Source organism: Schistocerca americana, chromosome 2 (assembly GCF_021461395.2).
Source record: "Schistocerca americana isolate TAMUIC-IGC-003095 chromosome 2, iqSchAmer2.1, whole genome shotgun sequence".
NCBI lineage: Eukaryota > Metazoa > Arthropoda > Insecta > Orthoptera > Acrididae > Schistocerca > Schistocerca americana.
In genome coordinates this window covers 901,137,051-901,162,200 of record NC_060120.1, presented here as the reverse complement: position 1 = coordinate 901,162,200, position 25,150 = coordinate 901,137,051, and the positions used below count along the sequence as shown (strand labels likewise).

The following is a 25,150-nucleotide window of genomic DNA, read 5'->3' as shown; positions in this document are numbered from 1 at the left end:
GAGCTCCAGCGAATAATTTTTGTGATATGGGAAGTCATTGTGTACTTCTTCTTTCAATTCCAAATATTCCCTTCAAAGTGCTCACTTCAATGACAACAGTAACATATCCATATAAATTCTTCAGTATGCATTTCTTCTTTCTTTTCCCTAGTGTTTATCCATCTAGTGCAGGGTCTGTGTTTCATGATATGGCAGACTTTTCTTCTTCGTGATCCCACAGTCTTAAAGATAACTTAAGGGAGGGAAGTTACATGCACCATCTGTCTGTCAGTAATGAAAACTTCGTTCTGTGTCTTATCGTGTTTTAACTGTTTGTGTATCGAATAGCCCAGAATGTTCCTAAACGACAGTGAGGAAACCATCTAAAACCCACACTCAGGCTGGCAGGTGTACCTAGCCTTAGTTGTTGCATAGTTTTGATCTCGTGAAATCTTCTCGGGTGATCAGCCGAGTAAAGGCGTCGTCTTCTCGCAACGTTTCGAAGGGTTTCGTACCCATCATCTTCAAGATGATGGGTACGAAACCCTTCGAAATGTTGCGAGAAGACGACGCCTTTACTCGGCTGATCACCCGAGAAGATTTCACGAATGGAATACGCCGAGAAAGTCTCAAATCACATTTAGTTTTGATCTGGTTCTGACTCATCTCTGTCTCACAAGCTGACATGCTGTTTGTTATGCTATATGAACGGTCGTAAGTTCTTCAATATGCCAGTGTAGGTTTAAATCAATACATTGTTTCCCAAAAGTTATTAGTATAGATTTTATTGAAACTGAATCAAAATCTGACAAAAATATATATAAATCCCAGACAAAGAGATAATTCATACTACTCTGTTATATAGGTATATGCATTTCTAGTACATAATACTTTGTACTATATCCATTTCTAAAGCCTGTTTCTTGCTTCCCTTCAAAGAAATACAGTTTGTAAATATTTGTGGTTGGTGACAGCTGTAGTAAATTTCTTTTACACTTTCTAGAGAAAACTGATTGAGCCATTTTCTTATGGCTTGCCTCCATTCTTGGGAAGTAGAGTAGTTATGACATTGTTCGAATTTTTAGGATTTGTCTTCCTCTACAGACATTCTGTAATTAATTGTATATGTTCATTTTATAATACTTTGCTCCTGTTTCGGTCATTTCTTTTGAAATGCCATCATCTCCTAGTGTCTTTCCTTTCATCATACTTTGAATGGTCTTATACACCGGCGCGTAATGTGCATTTTTGTTATTATCTGAATTTCTCATTCATTTCTTGAACTGAACAAACATTTCCATTATTATTATCATCATCATTTGTTTGACCCTTAAAAGAGAATGTAGAATCACTAGTTAGCTTTAGTCTTCCTGTTCTTCTTATCTTCCCAAAACTTCATCCGGTCTGTCATCGTTCTACTGTCTATGCATTTTTAGCTTCAAATTCCTTTCTACTGGTTGTTTGGACGTGGTTGTCATGTCCAATCACCAGGCCAGGCTGCTCCAATGCTGCCCCATCGGGCATGGATGCCTGCGACTGCCCTTCAGCTCACCCACAGCCAGGCACAGGTGGTGTACATAACCCTCCAGGCATCCCAATTTCATGGATTCTGTGCACGCATCACTTGCTTGTCCACATAAGCTCGAGCAGTGGAGCCTTGCATCAGCCATTTGTCCACCCCTGCTCACTCTGTGCCTGCACCTACCCAGCTGCTCTCAGTCAGGCCCTGTGAGCTAGAACGGAAGTTACATACTCCTGTACCACTTTCAATTGTCTTGGTGTTCATACCTCCATCTTTCAATTTTTATTTATTTATTTTTCTATGTGGCTGTTTCCACGGTTCTTGATTCTTTCATTGCAGTCACATTCAACTCCACAGAACAATCACCATAAAACAAACCAGTTATTTTAAATGTGTTCTGTGGCATCTAAATTGTTTTTAAACTCTCTTATCTATGTTTACAGGTTACAGTAATAACTATTAATTCATTAATTTATTCATTCAGTATGTTGTCAAAGTCCTGTCATGAAGGAGTACCTTCAGGAACTGAATCATGCCATTTTATTAACAGGTAGAACAAGCCACTGCAGACTGCTTCTGTAAATTATGCTAACAGATTGTGACTAGTGCTAACTTACTCACGCTGATAGTGAGGGGTAGAAGTCTATTCAAATAAGAAAAATGCTACCCAGACCTCAGGTCCCTTATCCATAAACACATCTGCAAGTATTTCATCAACATCCATGGATATTAAAGTTCTGTGAAGAGCTAATGTGTTAGAGAATATCTGCTGAAGTCTGCAACCAACTACGAGGTTTTACTGTGAATTTACAGCTGACTACATGTCATTGTCAGTCCCATCAGATTCAAACTGATTTCTTTCTACAGGGGAGTGTGGCACAAAAAATTTTTGTTCCTTATTTTTGTTTAAGGTCACCTGTTGAGAAGAAATTTCATACAAGGTTTATAACACACTGAAGTACCAAAGAAACTGGTATAGGCATGTGTATTCAAATACAGATAAATGTAAACAGGTAGAATACAGCGCTGCAGTTGGCAATGCCTATATAAGACAGTAAGTGTATGGTGTAGTTGTTAGATCGGTTACTGCTGCTACAATGGCAGGTTATCAAGATTTAAGTGAGTTTGAATGTGGTGTTATAGTCGGCACACAAGCGAGGGGACACAGCACCTCTGAGGTAGCAATCAAGTGGAGATTTTCCCATATGACCATTTCATGAGTGTACTCCGAATATCAGGAATCTGGTAAAACATCAAATCTCCAACATTGCTGTGGCCAGAAAAAGCACCTGCAAGAACAGACCAACGATTACTGAAGAGAATCATTCAAGGTGACAGAAGTGCAACCCTTCCACAAGTTGCTGCAACTATCAATGCTGGCCGATCAAAAAGTGTCAACGTGCTACCAACTCAACAAAACATCATCAATACGGGCTTACAGAGCCGAAGGTCTACTGGAGTACCCTTGTTGACTGCACAATACAAAACTTTATGCCTCGCCTGGACCCGTCAACACTGACATTGGACTGTTGATGGCTGGAAACATGTTGCCTGGTCTGGAGGCAACCTCATGAATCCATGGATCCAGCAGGGGACTGTTCAAGCTGGTGGAGAGACTGTAATGGTGTGGGGTGTGTGCAGTTGCAGTGATATGGGATGTGCTGGCTTAAGCTGGTGCCAACACACCATGCGGCAAAGAGATCACAAGAAGATAGATAGAGGCAAACAACAGACTCACAGAAAACGTGCCACCAACGCCCTCTCAGCTGCCAGTATTTAAGATACCTGCTGCATAACAGAGGGCGAGTTAGTCTGTCGCAATAAGAAAGTTCCAGTGTCATCAGTCACAGTCCAGTGGGAATCACAGTAGCAGTTAGCTCCACCGATAACTCGGAGACAGACATCAAATAGCAACCATAATTGTGAACATAGGGGACTTTGTACTTCACCAGCAGTGAGATTAATGTGGACTATACAGAAGAGCTTGTACCACTATGACCATCTTGAGTTAAGTAAACTTTCCATTCTTATGAATAGAGAACCTAGTTAATCTAAGTGTGCAGTTTGTGTTATAGAAAAGAGGACATTGGCCACCAAACAAATCCTCTCCTTGCTTCCCATGTTACAGCTCTACAGATACACTGAGGTGACACTAAATGGGAGCCCTGATAAGTCTAGATACAACTCTGACAGGCGACACATACATAAGCATCATGTCTGATCACCTGCATCCATTCATTTCCATTGTGCATTCCGACGGACTTGGGCGATTCCATCAGGACAGTGCAACACCTCACACATCCAGAATTACTAGAGTGTGGCTACAGTAATACTCTTCTGAGTTGAAACACTTCCGCTGGCCACCAAACTCCCCAGACGTGAACATTATTGAGCATATCTGGGATGCCTCGCAACGTGCTGTTCAGAAGAGACCTCCATTCCCTCATGCTCTTACGGATTTTTATGGACAGCCCTGCAGGATTCATGGTGTCAGTTCCCTCCAGCACTACTTCAGACATTAGTCGAGTCCATGCTACATTGTGTTGCGGCACTTCTGTGTGCTCGTGGGGCCCTACGTGATATTAGGCAGGTGTACCAGTTTCTTTAGCTCTTCAGTGTATTTTACAAAGGGACACAGTATAGTCAGATATCCACAGATATGATCTTAGATATTCCCATCCACACAAGTTATTACCTGCAACAAACTATTACTGTTGAAATATCTGCAGGTATCCCCATCCAAGCAGACCTCCAGTTGTGAGAAATACTTCTAGATTACTTAATGTGTATATTAGCATAAAAACAGCTTCAATGAAAAATCCACTGTTCCCAAACTCGGATGCTGTTATTATCTACTACTCCATATTAAGAATTTATATCACTTTACTCATTTCAGAGACCATTTTCAGCTGTCTACATACCAGAAATTTTAAAAGCTTGTTTATTGTGAACATTAATGTTACCTAAATTTATAGGTACAGGAGGAAACTTATTATTGGCAGTGGCTAAAGAACTAATAATTTATTTTATTTTGGAATATCTGATAATTTTCAATTTTCTGTCTCTAGTGGCTAAAGAGTTAATTACTTTTTTTTGGAATATCTGGGAATTTTCCATCTTCTGCCTCAGTGCCAACTGGCAACTTGTTATAAATTTTTTACACCAGAATATAAAACTTCTTTCTTATCTTTAAAAGTGAGCTCCTTTCTGTTGTCTTTAAATGGTTTACCACCAGTTGCTTTTTAGCCAACCTAAGCAAGACTAACTTTGTGTAGTTTCACCCAGTAGAATTTATAGTGACCTTCAGTAACAAGCAGGTACAGACAGTAAATAATACAAAGTTTTGGGCCTTCAGTTAGATTACAAAAACAGCAAACTATATTGAAAACATCAGTATGAAGAGATGCTTTTGCTTTAAGAATCTCTCTTCTTCGGTTATCAACCCACAGGTTGGTTGGCAGCAGCACGCCATTCCGTTCTTTTGTCAACTTTCTTCTTCATATCTGCATAGGTCTGGCACCCGATGTCATTTATTACTTGTTGAATGTAGCTTAATCTAGGTCGTCCTCGGCGAGTTCTTCCTTCAATGATTCCTTCTAATATTCTCTTAATGAAATTGTTATGCCGTAAAATGTGACCTATGAAGGTTATTCTTCTTTTCTGTATATTTCGCCAAAGAGATCTGTTTTCTTTCACTCTTCTGAGGACATCTTCGTTTGTAGCCTTGTCTCGCCAGCTGATTTTTTCCATTCTCCGGTAGCACCACATTTCGAATGCCTCTAATCTTCTCTTTTCTTCTTTTCCACTAGTCCAAGTTTCACATCCGTAAAGGGCTGTACTCCACACATAGGTTTTCATGACTCTCTTTCTTACGTCTAAACTAACATTTCTACTCGTCAGTAAGTTTCTTTTTCCATTGAATGCTATTTTGGCAAGTTGTATTCTGTTTTTAATGTCACTTTTGCTCCTTCCATCTGTTGTTATTTTGCTACCTAAGTAGTTAAATTCTGTAACCTGCCCTAGTTTCTCTCCCTTTATTGTTATTCGTATGGGTTCATTGTAGTTCAGGGCGCCACTCACCATCACTTTAGTCTTTTTCTTATTTATTTTCATTCCATACTGTTCTTTTAAGGTGTTTTCCATTTCATTGAGTGCGGCTTCTAAATCTTCTTTCCTTTCTGTAATTATGGCGATATCATCTGCATATCGCAACCTTTAAGAATACATTCTCATATTAAGCACACAAGATCACAAAGGCAGCATATTGTTATTATGTACACACTTATTATGTGTAATGTACCTTTCATTTTTTTGGTGAGGGGCAATCATTATCCTTAAAAATTTGCTGCCCATGAATGAGCGATTACTATCATTTGTAGAGTAAGTCCAAGAACCTCTTGCAGCAAATTGCGTTGGCTGTTGCAAAACCTTCTTTCACATGGTTTGTTTTAAAGACTCTGCTCTCTGAAAACAATTTAATGAGTCTACACACATGACCCAAGACATAAGAATGATGTCCACCATGAGTTAAAATATATGTAATTCATGCAAAAAGGAGTGACATATGTTAGCCCCAAAATCATTAGTTAACATCCCATAGAGCTTAAATGCCTTAAAAGCATAAGCACCATTTTCAACTATGGAACTTCTACTCTGTGAAGTTTGAAAATGTGAGCTTACATATTACTCTAATAATTTATGGTTCATTTTCTCCCAGTTTATCTCTTTTTCCAGATGTGAATGTAATTATACTGCCTATAAGGTTACTACATGTATAGTTTACATGCATATTAAAGTTATGATACAAAAATTTTTTTTACTGCAAATTTGCAGATAGGGCCATACCATTCGAAGTGGGCTAATTTTGAAAAAAGTTCTCTTTTACCATCACGGATTTTGCTGAAATTTTTTGTGTTCATTGGGAACATTTGTGAAGGTTAACTGGCAAAGGTTTACTTTCGCTAGTATAATACTCCCTGAGATATAGTCATTTGTGGACCCCATAACACAGCTATCAACATTGCAACCCTGAGTTTTCGGCTACTTTGAGACATATCATTGGCAATATTTTCATGAAAGAAACAAAACTAAGCCATCTTGCACAACATTTTCCACTTTTGTAAGTGAAATAATGAAGATTTCCTGAACAATTTTTGTATGGATGTTTTGAAGAAGTCAGCTGAAAAAATTAGATACAGTAGAGTCCCATTAATCCGAACTAATTGGTCCTGGACCTTGTTTGGATTACCGATTTGTTCGGATTAGCCGGATTACAGTGACGAGTTTCTAGAATAAAGTATACCAAGCAGATGAGTAGGTACACCATGGTAACAAATGGGAACAAGTGTGGAAGCAATGGTTCACTTTCACTCCCTGCCCTTGTTGTTGTGCATTGTTGAGACCTTTGTAGTGTCTGAGGTCAGTGCACTGCCAGTTGGCTGGCAAAGTACTTGGTTATGTTAGTTATCGATCACTGACATGCATAACAGTTGTATTGTATTTGATCAGGTGTAGTGGTGTGCGTATTTTCGTCATGAGTAAACGGAAACATAAAACGTTAACTCTCAAAGAAAAACTGAATGCTTTAAAGTGCATAGACAATGGTGAGAATGTATCTAAACTGGCAATGGAACTGGGTGTTGGTAAAGCAACCATTTATAATTGGAGGAAGAACCGACTGAAGCTTGAACAGTCGTGTGCAACGTCTTCGGGAAAAACACTCAAAATTCAGCAGATTTTGAAACAGTCCCAGTACAATAAAGTGGTTGAAGCTCTTTTCCTTTGGTTTACGCAGGAAAGAGAAAGGGGAACTCCTTTGAGTGGAACACTGGTTCAGGAGAAGGCTGTTTACCTGAACAAGTTAATGAATGGTGATGAGTCTTTTAGTGTGAGTATGGGTTGGTTGGACAGATTCAAAAAACGTCATGGAATCAGTCAGCTAACAGTTAGTGGAGAGAAGCTTTCTTCTGACTGTGATGCAGCGAAGGAATACTTGGGTGAGTGAAAAAATGATGAGAGAGGGAAAGTATTCTCCCCAACAAATATATAACGCTGACAAGACTGCCCTTAATTTTAGGGCATTGCCAACAAAGAGCCTGGCATCAAAAGCAGAACACCAAGCTCCTGATTTTAAAATGTGCAAAGATCGTGTGACTTGATTAGCATGCAGCAACGCTGCTGTTAATCACAAGCTACCTTTATGCTGATCGGCAAATCTGCTAGGCCCAGAGCTTTTAAAAACTGCAACACAAAATCCCTGCCCATATATTCTCACAACTAGAAAAAACATGGATGGAAGGTAAGCTGTTCAAAGAATGGTTTCATGGCCAGCTTGTTCCCTCTGTTCAACAGTTTTCTAAGGAAAATCATTTGTCTCCCCATGCAGTCATTTTGATTGATAATGTGCCATCTCACCCCAGCACTGACGAATTATTATTATGTGATGGAGAAATTTTGGTGAAGTTTTTGCCGCCGAATGTTACATCACTTCTGCAGCCGATGGACCAGGGCATACTGCAAACATTGAAACTGATTTACAGAAAACAATTTTTAAGAATGCTGATCCAAAATGATAGCATTCCTTTAGTGGACAAAATAAAAGAGACCACTGTAAAGGATGTTGTTTATTGAGCCGCTGAGGCATGGCGGAATATTTCAGAAAATACTCTGAGAAAATTGTGGAGAAATCTGTGTACATCTCTTGAATTCATGGACAACTTAGTTGAAAATGAAGAGGAAAATCTGCTACAAATGATACTGATGGTCCCCAGATGTGCAGAAGCTGGTGAAGGAGACGTAGATGAGTGGATGGCAGTGGATGGGGCATGTGTGGAGAACCTTACTGGTGCTGATTTAGTTGCTGCGGTGACTCAAGACCAGGGAGAAGTGGATTGCTGTGATGGAAGTGACAATGAGCCTGAAAGCGACAAAGGAGGGCAGGTGCTATACAGTGACGCAGCAGAAGCCCTTGACCTCGCACTACTTTATTTGGAACAACAGCCCACTGCTTCAACTGCTGATCTGATGTTTGTGAGACGATGGCGCAACTGTGCATCATATATAAGTAACAGACTTTCTTCATTACGCCAAAAAACAGACTGAGTTTTTGTCATCTAAATAGTAGGGATAAAATGTCCACTGTATTTTAGTAAGTTTGACAGCTTTTCTTTCATTGTTATGCATTGTTTAAACTTAATGTTTTCTTTCCAATTTTTCTAATACATATTTACTGTACTGTGTAAATTAAAATAGGTGTAAGTACAGCAGTTTACTACACACTTTTCCATACTTAGACTAACATTTTTCGTGTTCGGATTAACCAAACATTTGGAGTAGCGGGACTCTGCTGTACTTGAAAATTTGTGAAGTTCATCATTTAATATCTCTCACAGCAACTGTTGGATAAACCTGAAACTTTGCACATATTTACTTACCAATACAACATCTTAGAATATAAAATTTCTTTCTACTTCTGTTTCCCAGTGGTACACAAATTCAGGGTAAAGTTGGCAATTTTTCTAAATTTATCCTACTTTTACAAAAAAGTTTCCTGCAAAGTATGGAAACTATTTTCATTACAAAGACCATGTTCTAGCACAGCTACAAAAACTAGATCTGATTTTGCAATGCGAGCATTATAAAGCCCTAAAAAATAACATGGTGGAGGCACATTTAAAATAGCCCATATTCTGATGGTACTCAAATCTGGCATCTTTCATTATGTTCTACAATTGTTTATGACTCTCTGAAGTCCTGATGACTGGGAAGCAAAATTGAGCCAGAAAAACTGCAAATAAGTAGTCTTTTCTGTTTTTTTTGACATCTCTAAAGTGTTCAGTTCTACAAAATTATTTTTAAACAAAATGAAAGAGAATGAAGAATCCGATAGAAAGAGTAGTTTTCTCTTTTTTGTGGCTCTAATAATTTTGTATTTGAAAACTGTAATTTTTTGGGTTCTGTCTTATCAAAAATTCTTCCCAAACAATCAGCACTGTGTTGAACCATGCTGTACTTGATGAAAATGTTCATAATCAGTGTTGTACAATATTAAATTTTCTCTAGAATGTAAACCTTGTGTTTCTTATGTGAAATTAGTCTGTTAAATAGCTATGAGTTTAAAGGTAAGTTTGTATTACTGCACTTTTATACAGATATACTAACTGTAACTATTTAACTTATTTCACTTGGAAACTGTCACAAGGTGCACATTGTGTAGACAATATTCTTGTGGAGCCTTGTTAAAACTATCTGCAGTTTATTATTGTATCCGCAGCGTAGTGAGTGTTATTTTGGCTGAGCAAACGTCTTACGTTTTTCACAAGACTGTGCAAGGTTATAATCTGATCTATATTTATAATACTAGTTTTAATTATTATTTGCTTAGCTACATACTTATATTTTTGTTGAATGTTTTGTTCTGGTGTTATACAATGTGCATAATTTCATTAAATTGCAATTTGAGCCAATGGTGATTTGCAAATTAGTACTTTTGTGATTGAATAGAAACACAGAAGGGAGCAGAAGAAGAAGAAGAAGATGAAGATGCTTGTTCTTTATATAAAGCCAAGACAAATATCTGTCCAGCTAGCAAGACTGCATTGAATTAATATCTGTAGGAAGTTTTGTCAGGCTGATGAGAATTTCACACAAAATGAACAGTAAGCACCAGAGATAAGCGCCAGTACGTGAAGCAGAAATATCAGAGGGTACAGAGTTTGATTGAAAATCAAATTACAAATGCTTTGGGTACAAATTGCCACATGGAACAAACCAGTAAAATTAAACAATGCGGTAACTGTGCTGACCGTGCACACTTGCTGACTGATGTGAAAGGCAAGGTGCAGGAATCCAATGAGAGAAACGGCGACACGTTTTGAAGTGTGAGGAAGGATGGTAAAGTGAGCTGAAAACTTAAGGCAGAGAAGGGCATTCTAGCACTTCGTGAAAATTGACAATTACCATTACCAGCAGAAATCACTAGTAGAGTGCAAAATTCTTTTGAAAATTATGAGTTTAGCAGAGTATGTTCTGAAAAAAAGGATTTTATACCAGTTAGACGTTCAGGCACAAAGACATGTCTGCAGAAAAGACTGTTGCTTTGCCCTTTATGGGAAGTGTCTGTTTGCTGCAGAAATTTAAATGGATCAGAAACAAGGTTCTCAGAATTTTATGAACTTAGATGAAAATGGCGTGTAACAGTTGAATTGGCTAGAATACATGCAGGAATGTTTGTTTAGTTAATCAAAATATGGAGCTTATTTTTAGGGAAGCAGCTTTAAGTAAAAATTCTAAGGATTTTCACAGCAATCCAGTCTGCAGTCTGGAATCTAAAAAATGCATGATACATTGCCATGAAAAGTGTCGTGGAGCAGAAGCTGTGGCGTCTGCAGTTGCCAGTTATTTCATAGAGCGTGATAGACAAGAAATTATTGTGTATAAGCAATCCATATGATCAGGACACAAAGCAAATGACATTAGATGAATTTATTGAAGAAGTAGCAACAAAACTTTGGAGTCCACCATGCCATCATTGCATTACCAAACACCAAAGTTTGCGTCGTGAAGCTCTTAAATTTGGTCTAAAGAAGACAGGCTTATTATCCTAATGTATTTTTCCAAAAATTATTCATTTATCATTCAGAATGCAGTGCAAAGTTTCCACTGGGAACAGTGAAGCAACAGTCCATCTACTTGTTGTTTGTTTCCTCCAAAAATCAGAAAGTGTAATCTGAGAGTTTTTGCGTTGTCAGTGACTGTCTGCAACGTGATGCATGTTTTTCAAGGAGCTTATCAACTATAGAAAAACACAGTTTGTTCTGATATCCCACATCTGTTATTTCAGTGATGGCTCCAGTGCCCAGTACAAGACTTCCAAAAATTTTCTGAGTTTGTGCTGTTGTAAAATACTTTGGAATGACAGCAAAAAGGAATTCTTTTGCTACCAGTCACAGAAACTCACTTTGTGATGGATCAGATATACAACAAAATGATTAGCTGTGAGAGCAAACTTTCGAACTGCCAGTTAATAGGTAATTTTTTATGCTTAAAGATGTGTTTCACCACTGCACTGAGAGCATTAAATTTGCTGCTGTCAGCAAAGAAGAAATTGAACGAAATAAAAGGTTACTTCTTGTAACTTCTTAATTTAAACGTGGGTGTACTCCAGCAGGAACTAGAGAAAGTAATCATTTTTTGGCAATTGATGAAACAAGAATTCAGGTCATTAGAGTTTCAAATGGTGCGACGTCTTTTCCAGCCAAAATTACTGACTGTAGTGAAGGACAGATATTAACATCAGACCTCCAGCAAGGACAATATGCTGCATACATTTATGAAAAAGTGATGGACTGGAAAATCTTAGACTTCTGCTGTATAGAAGGATGCTGTAATAAACTTTCTGTACTCACATGTCCAACAAAATTAATTTTATTGGACATCAAAAGTGACAAGTGCTGGGTTCTGGAACAGCATGTTATTTCAGTTATTCCAGCACCATCAGTGACATCGTGTGGTTTGTAATCAAGTTTTTCTCATGACATTCAACTGCAAAGTAATGAAACAGCCAAAAAATTCAAGTAACTGAAGTAAATATAAGTTTAAGATCTTAAGAGGCCTCTTCTAGCTCTGCCCTTGACACTTAAAGAAATGTATCATCAGGCTTGGGATCCTATGTAAAAATGTCACTATCAGGCTTGGGAAGCATTGATAAAGAAACCCACCCGTTACTGCTGTTGGACAACCAGCAGTGGTCAAGCTGCCATGGACTATAGCAACACATTTATACAATTTCTCATCAGTACATTGTCTCACATAAACTGCAAACTAATCATGTGAACACAGAATATGCTGTACTTTAAACTAGAAGTTCATAGCTTACTAGTACATCAGTAGCTTTGTGCAACAAAAATACATCGTCTATTGTTGACGAAGGCCTTAAAGGCCGAAAACTTTCATTGTGATATTTTTCTGTTGTGCTTACCTGTGACTCAGCATCTCCACTATATGGTGAGTAGCAACTTTCCTTTTCGTAATATTGTTATATTCCATCCTGGATATTCCATTGTTTAAAAAGTTGTACAAGATTGTCTAGTTTAGTTTCTTTCAAGAAAATATTACTTGTTATATTATGTTTCAGTATTGCCAAAAACATAAGAGTGCACTGTTGAAAGTTATGAAATGTGATCATACAGATGAGTGCACCTCCGCAAGTATTGAATTGGTGATTGTGAAACCGTAACAATGTTTATAGGAAACCGTGCAAATGCATGCACAAAAATTTTATCAAAATCCATGGTGGTCATGCAGGAACCTGAAGGCCACTTGGCATTGAATGACCTAATACTGTATTTATGAACATAATCAGTTTTTGAAAATGTCATGTAATTGGATAGGTATTAAGTAGAGGCAGGACGACACACGTATAAAAGTATTGAAGTTTGCAAGCTTTCAGAGCCAGTAGCTCCATCTTCTGGCAGAAGGGTTGAAGTGGAATAAAGAAAGATGAAGGAAAAGAACTGGTGAGGTTTAGGAAAAGGGGTTGAGTTTGAAAAGCCACCCAGAATTACGTGACAGGGGAGACTTACTGGACAGGATGAGAAAGAAAGACTGTCCTTCTCAACCTGTTCTGTAAGTTTCTCCTGACCTGGGGTTCTGTGTGACTTTTCCAAACTCTGCCCCTTTTTCTAAACCTCACCAGTCCTTTTCTTTCACACCACTTCCTTCCACTTCAGCCCTTCTGCCAGAAGCAGGAGCCAGTTGCTCCAAAAGCTTGCAAACTTCTAATACGTCTCTTTGTTTTCTCCTGCCAGCACTTAGTGAGTTGATTTTTTATCTATCCAGTTAAATTATATTTTCCAATACTATTTTTGTCGGACATTGGCTTGTTATACGGGAAAATTGTTGTTACAATAAATAGTGAACTCTTCCACATCCAGTAGGAGATAACTGTTGTATGAATCTATAGAATGTGATATGATACATACATACATAACTTAATTTGTTTCTTCTCAGAGGAATATAACAATAAAAAAAGAAAAGACATTCAGAGGTTGGAAGAGATATGCAAGACACAGGAAATGACCGTAGAAGATAAAGAGAAAAACCTACAGGAATGTTTGGAACTGCGGCAGAGAATAAAAGATGCTGAAGAGCTGTGCTCATCACTGAAGACATCATCATACAAGACTGATCAAGAGATTGCAAAAATTAAAACAGAGGTTTGTTTGACAGGCATTCTAATTTTAGTAAGAGAAATGGGTGACTCTATGCCTGAACATTGTTTAAGACAGTTGCAGACGTGAAAAAAAATGCTTTATACCATTTTTGTGAGCTTATTATTCTACACAAGGCTTTGTGTGTTTCATCAAAAATACTTGTGTTTCTTATTTGCAAATTATCCAATGGCTTTTTTTTTTTTTTTTTTTTTTTTTTTTTTTTTTTTTTTTTTTTTAAGGTTGATAATCCTTACGTAGAGCTGAAGAAGTTTCAGTGTGAGAAAGTCAACATACCTGAAGTATCTGGTCTCAAGATAGGATCTCGTTACAATCTTGAGGACTGGAAATATGCAAAAACTGAGCTGCGTAATCTTAAAAAACAACTTGTCTCAAAAAAGCTTCATCTAGGAAAGTCGTCTGTGGACCTTAAGAAAGAAGTTTCTATGGTATTGTACCTTGATTTTTTTTATTTCTCAGATACTAATAACAATGATAATTCTAAGTTTTTGTGTATTTATTACAATACTTAAATGTCTTTCTCCCTCCAGTGGAAGGAACAACTTGATCAATTACTGGAAGATGAAACAAATGGAAAACGTCATCTGCAGGATCTGGATGAATGTCTGCAAAAACTGAGAAGCGACAGTAAGAAGGTAATGTATACATGCATGTGCTGTGTTGCTTTATAGAGTGTAAATTAGTTTTTTTGCCATTGATAGTTTTTTTGGCTATGAACAAATAACTAAATCACTAACATTACATCATTGGCAGTTCATTATTCATCTCTTATAAAACAGCTATCATACATAAAGGGTGATTCAGCAAACCTTACCAATGTTGTTTTATGCAACCTACAGTGTTATACCTGGCCTTCAGTCTTCAAAACTCCCGCATGAGGTTTTCATGTTCCCTCCTTTGCTACATGCAAACTATTTTTCCTACAGAAAAAAATGAACAGGATCCTAGAGTTATTGAAGAAAAACATATCCATCTTTGACACTTCAGTACTATTTCTAAAAAATTGTATATCATTAGCTTGTATTTTGCTTTCCACACTTCCTTTTGTAACACAGGCCTCAGAGCCATAAGTCAGGACGGGAAATTAGTCACTGTTCTTGAAGACTGGTCCAGTTACTCCCTTCTCCAATCTTCAGATGTCCTCACTTCCCAGACAATTTACGTCACTCAATAGACATTGTATCCCCAACTCTTCTGCTGCTCTCATCATCTCTACACTCAGATCATCCAAGGCTGGTGCCTTTCATCTTTTTCAAAGTATCTTGTAAAAATAGAAACTCCAGGTTGGAAAATAAACCATTCGGAAAAGGATGGATTGCTACACGCTACAAAGATGACCTGTTGAGTTACAGACGGACCCAATGAAAAGACTGTTACACATTATAGCTACCGGCCTAAGCATTCTTCAGTAAAGAAGAAGGGGACTTCGGCCAAAAGTTACAATGTGTAACAGTCCTTCCTTTGTGCCTGTCTGCAACTCATCTTTATGGTGAGTAGCGATCTATGCTATTCCTAATTGTCAGTGCATCTTCTACGTCTCTCTATGTTAATTCCTTTTTCTGTTTCCAGTTCTTTTCTTCCTCCTCAGTTTTTCTCCTTGTCCAGGTCTCCTTCCCCCATCCCCCACCACCACCGCAATAGTTCCTTCTTAATTTCTTCCTCCTGACCACTTTTATTCACCATTTGAACATAGTCAATCATGTCATTGCACTTGTTACTTTTAACCATCCCATATAGAACCTTTTTTGAAATTTCATTATGCTCCTCCATCATTTCGGTCCACTCTTCTATCCACCTTTTTCTCTCCTCTACCACCACTCTTTTTGCCTCTTTCTTTCTTTCTTTCTTGTCTGGTACTCTTCTCTTGTCTGTGTTGTCCTTTTCTGGAACCATACATTTCCTTCTCTCACTTTTTGCTTGTCCTGTGGCAAGCTGCTTCCAGTGGACTTTACTAATGTCCTCTTAAATCTTCCCCATTCCTCTCCACTATTTTTGGTCCATCTATTGGGAAATTTTCCTGTACTATTCTGAGATACTTTAACTGCTCTTTTCTTCTTTCAGTTTCCATACGCTTATTAAACCTATCCTAGTTTCTGTCCCTTTCTTATACTTGGCTCCTCTGAGATTCATTATTAGCAGTCTATGGTCATTATCCAAAGCATCTCACTTCAGTTATCTGTGATGTTCATATTCATTTCACTATCATAGAAAATAGTGTAAATTACTGACTTTGCAGTCGTGTCATTACTGTACCAGTTAATCTCATGGCTTTCCTTTTGTTAAAACAGGTCTTCCAACCAACCATTTCTTCGGCAAAAATCAAAGTTTTTCACCTTCTTCATTTCGCCCACCCTAACCCTCTAGTCCAAGGTCACTGTCATACCCTTGTCTTTCTTTCCCACCATGTGCTTTTAAATTCCCCATTACTGTCACACTCTTTCCTGCCATCTATTTCTGCATTCTCTCTTTAAATTCTTGTTTCTCTGCAGAAGTGTGCCCTACCTATGAAACATACACTTGTAATATCTCCATGATCTTTCCATTCAGTGATGGTTTTATTATCATCTTGTCATTTATTCTTTGTACTTCATTCAACCCATCTCTGACTACTAACAACACTCCATTTCTCCTTCCATCATCATTCCCACTCCAAAATAATCAATAATCTTTTCTCAGTTTTCTCCTTCCTTCTTCTTTCCACCTTGTTTTTGCTGATCCCAACAAATGCAGTTTCCTTCTTTCCATTGTATCCACCATCTCTTCCACCTTCCCAGTCAATGTCTCAATACTCATTGTTTCAGATGGCAATCCATATTTACAGTTGGGTCTTTGTCTTTTATATCGATGCTTTCTGAAGCTCATTCCATTTCTAAGCCAACAGATTGTCCACTACTGGATTTCTAGGCCTATCGTAGCTTCATCAGAGTGCTGTTGGCATTACTTTTCAGTGCTTCTGTAAGACCTTCACAGCTAGTGTAGCAGTCTAGGGACACATGCAGTCTCCCATTGTACTTCGTCCCTACAGGAGATCCCCAGCTTTCTACCGTTGTCCATCTTCCATGATGTGGACGAGGGCTTGCACTTGCTGGATGTAAATCCTAATCATACAACATAATTTTGCTAAACAAAACATACTCCAATTTTAGTTTTGAATTAACCAAGGTGTGGTTTATTCTACAATCACTATATTCAGCATACAGTATAATTGTGTAGCAACAATTCAAGCACAGTATGTAGTATAAGCAGTGTCCTTGATCGTAGTAAAAGCTGAGGCAGGCACAGTGTAGAGTGGTTGCATATATCATGAGGGTCTGGGCTCTATGCGATGTGCTTAAGACTACACCATTATGAGTGGCATGGCCCACATCATGAGTGGTCTCAGAGTGGCCTCTCGGTATGGTGCTATTGCTGCTGTCTCTATTGCAGCTGAATTGTTGACTTGATATATGTCAATATAGCTCCTTTCAGTGCAAAATTGATTGTTTGGAATATACGTTGGTTTTTTGATTCCATTGTTCCGAAAGGAAATATTTGCATAACAACATGGAAGGAAATAACTGTTGAGAACATCTTATATATACAGGTACCTTTTGCATGATTTCAAATTTCCTTCAGTGTTCCTCTTTTCTTTCATTAAGAGAGCCATTCAGTAAGTAACACAACCCATTGTTTCTTGGCCAATTTTAATTTCAAACAAAATTGTCCTGAAAAATTCTGTCATCATCTTGTATATTTCCAGTAATTGTCGGGGTAAATGGCAGTGCAATAACTAGCCTACAAATGGCATCTGAAACTGATGTACATTCCAAGCGGAAAGCAGTTATTGACTTCCTTTTAGCGGAAAACCATATGTCAACAGGTGTTCACAGAATGTCTACGGACACAAGGCAGTGTATAAAAACTAGTCACGTGGTAAAGTGTGTGTCGTCAATAGAACAAGGAGAAGGTAGTCTGATCTCCCACACTCAGGCTATCCAAACACAGCTGGAGATGCCTGTAGTGTTGTAGCATGTAGATGCACTTATTTGATGTCATCAATGAATAACAGTCAAACAGCTTGGTGCCCAGCTTGACATCCCTGTCAGTGGTGCTGACACACTTGTCCTTCAGTTAGTGTATTCAAAAGTTTGTGCCTGATGGGTTCCCAGATGCCTACCTGAAGAGCTTAAAGAGGAAAGAAGAAATGTCTGTACTGAATTGCTTGCATGTTATGAGGCTAATGGTGGTGATGTCTTGTCAAACATTGTCACATGCAATGAAACATGCTTTCACCAGTTTGATCTTGAAACAAAATAGCAATTAATGGAGTGACACTACACACCATCTTTTTCGAAGTAGTACTTCAAAACAGTGCCATCAGTTGTTAAAGTCTTGGGTATAGCCTTTGGGACACTGAAGGGGTTATTCTATTCTAAGTCCTCCCTTATAGTCAGACTAAATATATTGTGAGACTGCTACAGGAAATACAAGAAGTGGTTACAGCACGTTCTTGGCCGCAAAATAGTGAATGCACTCCTCCTCCTCCATGACTACAACCTGGATTTCACACCATCTGAGTCCCATCACTTTGGCCCACTGAAGGGTAGACTCCACAGGAAGCATAACAGCAATTGTACAGAAGTTACTGATGCAGCAAGAACTTGGCTGAGATGCAGACAAATAGATTGGTACCATGATGTCACACAGGCTCTCATATTAAATAGAAGGGTGTGGTGAAAGGTGCAAGAGGCATATGATACTGTGAGAACAATGTGGCAGAGCCCAGTAAGGCCTAAATTAAAATGGGATATCTGGGTAGATGACATTCCCTCTGAACTACCGATATCCTTGGGGGCACATCATTTTGAAGGAATCGGGGTGAGTGATGGGCTGGTGGGCCCAGTGGAAACATCATTGATAGTTGAGAATGAGTTCTATTGTCTGCCCCTTTAGCTGAGTGGTCAGCATGTCCGACTGCCATGCAGCAGGCCCCAGTTCGATTCCTGCCTGTGTCGGAGATTTTCTCTGCTCTGTGACTGGGTGTTGTGTGTCCTTATGATCGACACGTAAGTTGTCCAGTGTGACATCAACTGAAAATATTTGCAACTTGGTGGCCAAACTTCTTCATGTGGGGACTCTTGGTCATCAGTGCCGTATGATCATTTATTGATTTCAATACATTACATAGTGAGGCAACCATGCCTATCTGTCTCCAGATAGCGCTAACATATTGGCGGCAGCATCCACCCTGGCTGCTGAGCCATTGCCTTGCTGACAGAAAGCCTTTGGTAGGCCAGCAACCTTTAGAGGCCACGGCTATTGACATCAGCAGCACACTACTTTCATCACCATTGTGGAGGCCGAATGACAGCTCACTTCACTCGAATAGCTGCAGCAGCGCACGAAGACAGCTGTTCTTGGGATACGATTCACTGCCCTCTGGCACAAGTAGGTCTGTGGCTGGCACAGTGGCCCCAAGGCCCATTAGGAACTCAGCATCAGTGACAGCAGCAAGCATGGACAGCAGGTTGACAGGACTGTGGCACAAAGTCTCATGAAGAACTTAGTGCTGGCAATAGGCACAGCTCAGTCTTGAACCCATGGCTTCTGCTGGTGATACCCAGTGATCTCTGGTGTAGCCCTGACTTTGTGGTGCTGCTGCTGGTTTCTGGCAATGAGAGGTGATGCCCGCCTCGAGTTTAAAATTTATTTATATGCCTCTGGCACGCATTTGTTTTACTAAAACTTCGAACATAGTCACGTTACCCATCACATACTGTGTGGTACAGTTTACTGCTGTACTCTACTGGCTTCACAATCCCCTTGTGTGTCTTATTATGACCACATTGGCAACTATTGACTCAAGTCTGTTAACACGCTTCACAGCAGCTTCCACACAATTCCTCATTTCTTTTGCTAAATAATTATGACTTTTGCCCAAAGTCTGGGAAGCAGCAGTACAGTTTCATCGTTTTACATTTCCTGTTTCCTGTGTACAATACACAAGTGCTTGCCATATCCTCCTGTCTTCATAGAGCTTCTCTTCCGAAACATCTCCCACTGCAACTCTCTCTACTCCACACCTGATTTCACTGCATCCGTCCAGCATTTTATGAGCCTTCTACATGGTGTTTTGACTGGGACTTTTGTTTCAGAATATTTTGTAGCTGTCTTTTATTGTCCATTCTCATAATGTGCCTATACCAGTGCAGTCTATTTTTCTTTATTACTCTAGTAATAGGAGCTTTGACGCTGGCTGTATTCCTGTTTACATGATTTTTGATCTTGCCTTTTCTAGTAGTTAGGTTCATAGTTTTTATGAGTCTTATATCTGTCCCTTGAAATGTTCTGTAGACTTTTTTTAGTAGGGTACATGTCTCTTAACAATAAGTGAGAACTGGCATTTTGAGGGAACTTACAGAACCATCAGATTAGTAAGTCAAGGTCGTGAAATACTGGCACACATTATTTATAGAAGAATGGAAAGAATGGTAGAAGCTGACATTATGGAAGATCAGTTTAAGTTCCATAGAAATGTAGAGCCATGCAAAATAACAGTGATCCTGTAACTTACCTTAGCAGATAGACTAAAGAAAGGTAAACCTACAATTATAGCATTTGTAGATGTAGGGAAACCTTTAAAGAGTTAAAGGATTTGAAAGGGAAGTAGCAGTTGAGAAAGAATATAGTCAGTGTTGTATTCTGTCCTTGATGTTATACAATTTCTGTTTTGAAAAGTGAGTGTAAGGTGAATGACACAAAGGAAAAAAAGCATGGCTGAATGTAGTGCAATTAAAACAGCCAATAGTGTGGGAATTAGATTAGGGAATAAAGTAGTAGATGAGTTTTGTCATGTGGGCAATGAAAATCTGACGATAGCCAAAGTAGAGAGTATGTGAAATGCAGACTGGTTCAATTGGCACCATGGGACTTAATTTCTGAGGTCATCAGTCCCCTAAAACTTAAAACTACTTAAACCTAACTAACGTAAGGACATCACACACATCCATGCCCGAGGCAGGATTCGAACCTGCGACCGTAGCGGTCGCGTGGTTCCAGACTGTAGCGCCTAGAACCACTCTGCCACCCCGCTTGACTTGCAGACTGGCATTAGCATTTTAAGCGTTTCTGAATAAGAGAAATTTGTTTACATAAGTTTTTCCTGGTGTCCAGCCATATACAAAAGTGACAAAATAACTAAAAGAAGTTCTGACAGGGAGACGAAACATCTTTGGTTGTCAAGACAGTAAAAGTTTGTTCAGTGGTCTTTCAGAAACCCACAGAAATTCTGGTCACATGTGGAGGCTGCTAGTAGCACCAAAGTTGTTGTACCATCACTCATGGACAAGGCAGGAAATGGAATTGAGATTAACAAAGCAGAAGCTTACTCTGTTTTCAAATGTTCCTTTATAAAAGAAAACCCAGGGGTATTGCCATAATTTAATTCTCGTGCCTCTGAGAAGATTGATAAAATGGATATTAGTGTCAGTGGTGTTGAACAGCTGAACTTGTTAAAACTGAATGAAGCTCAAGGGCTCAGTGGCATCTATCAGATTCTATAGAGAATTTGTAGCTATGTTAGCCCCTCTGTGAATGAAATCTACCATAGATCTTGCAAAGAAAAAACTGTGGCCTGTTGTTCTACTAAAAGGTCAGCAGAAGTGTTCCACAAAACTGCTCCCCAATATCCTTGACATCCATTTGTTGTAGAATCTTGGAACATATTCTTACCTCATTTGTAATGAGGTATCTCAAACAGAATGACCCGCTCTGTGCCAATCAGCATGGATTCTGAAAACATAGTTCATACGAAACCCAGCTCGCACTTTCCTCGCATTAAATACTGAAAGCCATTGATCAAGGCAGTAAACTATATGCAGTATTCCTTAATTTCCAAAAAGTATTTGACTCAGTACTACAGATACGCTTATCAAAGTAAGGGGTATCAAGTGAAATTCAGGACTGGATTGAGGATATTTTGGTAGGGAGGATGCAGCAAGTTATCTTGGCTGGAGAGTCAATGTCACATGCAGAAGTAGCTTCAAGTGTACCCAAGGTAATTGTTTGGCACCCTTGCTTTTCATGTTGTATGATAATGACATAGCAATTTTAATAGCAACCTCAGGCTTTTCGCAGTTATCTACTGTGGAATAATGCATGAAAGAAGCTGCACAAATATTCAGTTATATCTTGATAAGATTTCCAAATGGTGCAAGGATTGACAACATGCTTTAATTGTTGACAAATGTAAAATTGTGCACTTGCCGAAACGAAAAAAAACACTGTATCCTATGACTATAATATCAGTCAACACATAACAAATGCTTGGGCTTAACAATTTGTTGGAGCATGAAATGGAACGATCACATAGTCTTAATCATAGGTGAAGCAGGTGGCAGACTGTAGCTTATGCAATCAGTCTACTAAAGAGTTTGCATACAAAACATCTGTGTGCCCCCCCTTAGAATATTGCTAAAGTGTGTGGAACCAATGCCAAATAGGACTAACAGGGGATATTGAAGAGATACAAAAACTTGAAAATAGATGCAAATTATCCCATGAAAACTGCTTGTAAAGTTTCTACAACCAATTTTGTGATGAATCTCACTTAGGAATCTTGAAGACCGCATTAGATTAATAACAGCACACACCGAGAGATTTGAGCAACCATTCCTTTCCTGTTACCCATACATGAATGGAATAGGAGAAAGCCCTTATAGTGGGAAGTACATTCTGCCCTACACTCAAGTGGTTTGCAGCGAATATAAGTAGATAAAGATGTAGAGCATCAGGGAATGTCAATTTGATTGGGGGACAGGGAATGTAGAAATTATAGACAGTCACATTTGACAACAGCAAGCAAATTCAAATAGAAGTAGGTTGCAGTAGTTAAGTGAAGATGGAAATAGAGTAAGCAAAAATTTATACATGTGTGACAACAAAGTCGATCAAATGTTATAAATAAGGTGCCCATTTATGTTTTTTAATTGAATGTTTAAAGATGGGGTTTAGTGGTACGTATGCCCTCCCTAAAACTAGCTGGGTCGGAGGAAAGAAATGACATACCACCTCCAGTAACACCATGCTCACTAAAGCACATCTGTTGTCAAACCAAGTTGATCTCAGCTTTGCTTTACCTGTAATAACGCCTTAAGTGGATATTTTTCACGCACTCCTCTACCCCAGTGGGTAATTCCCCCCAAGGCTGGCTGGCATGGTCACATCATATGCCCTTTTCACTCTTCACACATGTCTTTGCTGGTTTTTGTTTATGGACCAAAACGAAAGTCGATTAAGAATGAATAGAATATATTACATGAGAAAACTGAACTTTATTGAAACATAATTACAGATTGTTTTCTGTGTGTAATATTTTATAACATGGTGCTGCTCAGAGTAACTCCACATTCTCCACACCAATAAGATATCTTATTTTGAAGGCTTGTACTTATACATACTCCTCATCTCCTTCTTGATCTTTTTCTTATTTTTCCTTGTCAAAAACCCTGAAAAATGCCTTGTTGTAGGATGATTTGCTTTTGGTGCCACCAGAAGTAGTCATCCAGTTGCTGATCCTTGTTGCAAAATGCATACAGCCAATTCTTCTCCAAGATGAATCATGAATTCAAAGTTTTTTGCTGTCATGGTTTTTTGTACAGAATGTATGCAGTGAAGCATAAAGTATCCAATAAATTGGACCAACGATGAAAAAATTTTTTTGCTGAAAATACCTTCTTATTATGTTTTTTTAGGATGGGGAAATCCAAATATTATACTTAAAAAACTGTATCACCCACCATTTCTTCACATTTTACCGTTGAATTTATTAAATTAACCGATTTTTAGAAGAATTTGACAGCTTTTATATAGTTAAAATAATTTAAAAAGGAGGTGTAATGAATGTAGATGACATTTGGTAGCACTGCTGAAAAACATTTGCCGGCAAAAGAAGGGTCGATTCTGTTTTTGTGTTAGCAGATGGTGTTCTGTTTACTGTCAACCTAACCTCACTTTCCCATTTCCTGTACATGTGCTCAGTACAGTGTTTGATCATGGTTGTAAAAACTCTGCTGACAGTTTTTGTTATATTTGTGGTGAGTTTGTGATTAAGAAACACCAAATAAACCTTACAGACTTTGTGAAAAATGTTTATCTATCATACTTTGGATCTAAACTCGGTGACAAAGATAAATCTTGGGTGCCGCATGAGGTATGTTATGTGTGTATTGAAGATCTTAGAAAACGGTCAAAAAAGGAGAAAAAAGCCTTTAGATATGCTGTTCCCATGATATGGAGTGAGCCAAGAAATTATTCCGATAATTGCTACTTTTGCAGTGCTGATATTACTGGTCATAATTCAAAAACAAGAAGGTAATAAGCTACCCTAACCTTCTGTCCGCCATCCAACCAGTAGGGCATGGTGTAGATTTGCCGGTTCCTGAACCACCAGATGATTTTAATTCTATTCCAACATAAGTATTTTCTGATGTACAATCTGACTTAAATGAACCAGATGTTGATGAATTCCATTGTAATACAGAAAGTCTAAAGCCCAAATTGTGTACTCAGACCGAGCTTAACAATTTGGTTTGCGATCTGGGCTTAACGAAAGAATAAGCTGAACTGCTTGGCTCTAGTTTAAAAGAAAAGAACTTATTGGCAGTTGGAACCATCATATACATATATAGAAAGAACACCAACATGGTGGGGGGCTACTGTTGGTCATTTTGCCGAGAAGTTCAGCAAGCGACTCATCTAGAAAAAGTTACACAAGAAGCTTCAAAGAAAAAAGAGAAAGAAAATACAAACCAATTCCAGCTGACAAGTGAAACCTCTATTAACATACATCATTGTTTTAAGTAGCCTACTGTAAATACAAACCATGCTTACATTGTAACAACGCGTTTCATTAATTTCCCCATTTACCGTATAACAAAGGATTTTTATACTATATAATAAAAACCATATTGCTCAAAAACTAGGGGTGATATAAAATAACTAAGGCTAGATTTGGATTCAGCTAATAAAAATCTATAAAGATCAGCTATCAAGTAAAAAAAGTTTTTTTAATATCGTTGGCCTGTGTTATCTGATAACATTTCTTTTTAGTCTGCAACTGGAGTCATCAATGTCCACACCACCCATATTCTTGTTATAATCCATGACAACTCTGACCTTTTGTACATTGCCATTCTTACTACTTTAGCTGCATAATCATGGAAAATGCTGCCCTCCATGTTCTCTCTCTCTCTCTCTCTCTCTCTCTCTCTATCTCTCTATCTCTCTCTCTCAACCTTTCATTTCATAAACATCTGCTTGTTTCTGACCACTTTTACATATTCACCCTTCTTCATTTACAAGTTGGGGAGCTTTTTTCTGTTTTGCTGTATTGTGCTGATAACACTTGTGTTCTTACTTGTTAATTTGCCACAAAAATATG

At 38.4% G+C, this 25,150-nt stretch overlaps 1 protein-coding gene across 1 annotated transcript in view; it reads left to right on the top strand.

Annotated features, from left to right (window-relative positions):
• LOC124595112 (kinetochore protein NDC80 homolog) overlaps positions 1–25,150 on the top strand; it is a 163,955-nt gene that overhangs the window by 103,372 nt on the left and 35,433 nt on the right. The window contains exons 10-12 of the mRNA XM_047133710.1: positions 13,511–13,716; positions 13,953–14,159; positions 14,262–14,366. Of these exons, the coding sequence (XP_046989666.1) occupies positions 13,511–13,716; positions 13,953–14,159; positions 14,262–14,366 (518 nt within the window). The remainder of the gene's footprint in view (positions 1–13,510; positions 13,717–13,952; positions 14,160–14,261; positions 14,367–25,150) is intronic.